We start from the raw sequence: 1,140 nt of genomic DNA on the forward strand, positions 1-1,140 counted from the left end.
TTGTTGTTGTTGTTTCTTTAACATTTCACTTTATTTAAGATGTAGAAAGACTGATTTTTTTAAAAAAATATAACAAAGAACAAATTATTGCAAGATTTTACAGAGTTCAAAGAATGCTGAAATGTGAGTTCATTTTAGACAGAACAGGCAGGATTGTGGCAATGCACTTGTTTGCCCAATCAGTCTTGTTGCAGTAGAGGCTTTACAAGATGCCTCTCAGGACTCAGCATACAGAAGGTCTACATCAGGAATCCTGTGTGGTGAAGAACAGGAGACCATGGGGGAGAGAACCCAGCAGCAAGAACCACTAGAACAGGCGGGGCGGCAGCAGGTGGTCTGGCAGCAGGTGGGGCGACAGCAACTGGAAATGCAGCACTGAGGTCTGCAGCAGCTGGACACACAGCAGCTAGGGCGGCAGCAGGAAGGCCTGCAGCAGCTGGAAATGCAGCAGCTGGGACGGCAACAGCTGGATCCACAACAGCTGGAACTGCTACAGCATGGGCAGCAGCAGCTGGAGGTGCAGCAAGAGGGTCTGCAGCAGCTGGACACACAGCAGCTGGGGCGGCAGCAGGAGGAAGGCCTGCAGCAGCTAGAAATGCAGCAGCTGGGGCGGCAACAGGTAGGCTGGCAGCACACAGACTGACAGCAGCTGGGTCTGCAGCAGCTGGACACACAGCAGGTGGGCCTACAGCAGGTGGTTGGGCAGCAGCTGGGCTGGCAGCAGCCTTGGCCACAGCCCTCCTCAGAGCAGACAGAGCCACAACCGGAGCTGACCATGGTGTCAGAGGTGGAGGTTCTAGGTTGGTTTACAAGAAGGTGGGTTGGAAGATTTGGAAGTGGGAGTCTCTCTGCCCACATCCCCTTTTATACCCCGCTGAGGGGCTGCTGTCCTCACCTGCAGCATTCCTTTCTTGTTATTGTTTAGGTTAATAAACAGGTGATTATCAAATTAGACAAGTTTCTTTTCCTGGCTAAATTATAAGGCAGATGAATCTCATCATTTCCTTTTCCTGGTTTGCTTATTGTCTGCTGCTGTATACATTCTTTTATTGATATTTATTGAGCTATACATTTTTCTCTGCTCCCTTCCCTGCCTCTCCCCTCCCCCTTCAACCCTCCCCCAAGGTCCCCATGCTCCCA

The 1,140-nt window shown here is 50.8% G+C and overlaps 1 protein-coding gene across 1 annotated transcript; it reads right to left on the minus strand.

Annotated features, from left to right (window-relative positions):
- Nucleotides 1-216: 216 nt before the first annotated feature.
- On the minus strand, nucleotides 217-777 carry LOC101986594 (keratin-associated protein 4-7-like). Its single transcript, XM_005359851.1, has one exon. It carries the CDS (start codon nucleotides 775-777, stop codon nucleotides 217-219), a length of 561 nt encoding a protein of 186 aa, XP_005359908.1.
- Nucleotides 778-1,140: the final 363 nt, after the last annotated feature.

This window comes from Microtus ochrogaster, linkage group LG2 (genome assembly GCF_000317375.1).
Source record: "Microtus ochrogaster isolate Prairie Vole_2 linkage group LG2, MicOch1.0, whole genome shotgun sequence".
Lineage (NCBI taxonomy): Eukaryota > Metazoa > Chordata > Mammalia > Rodentia > Cricetidae > Microtus > Microtus ochrogaster.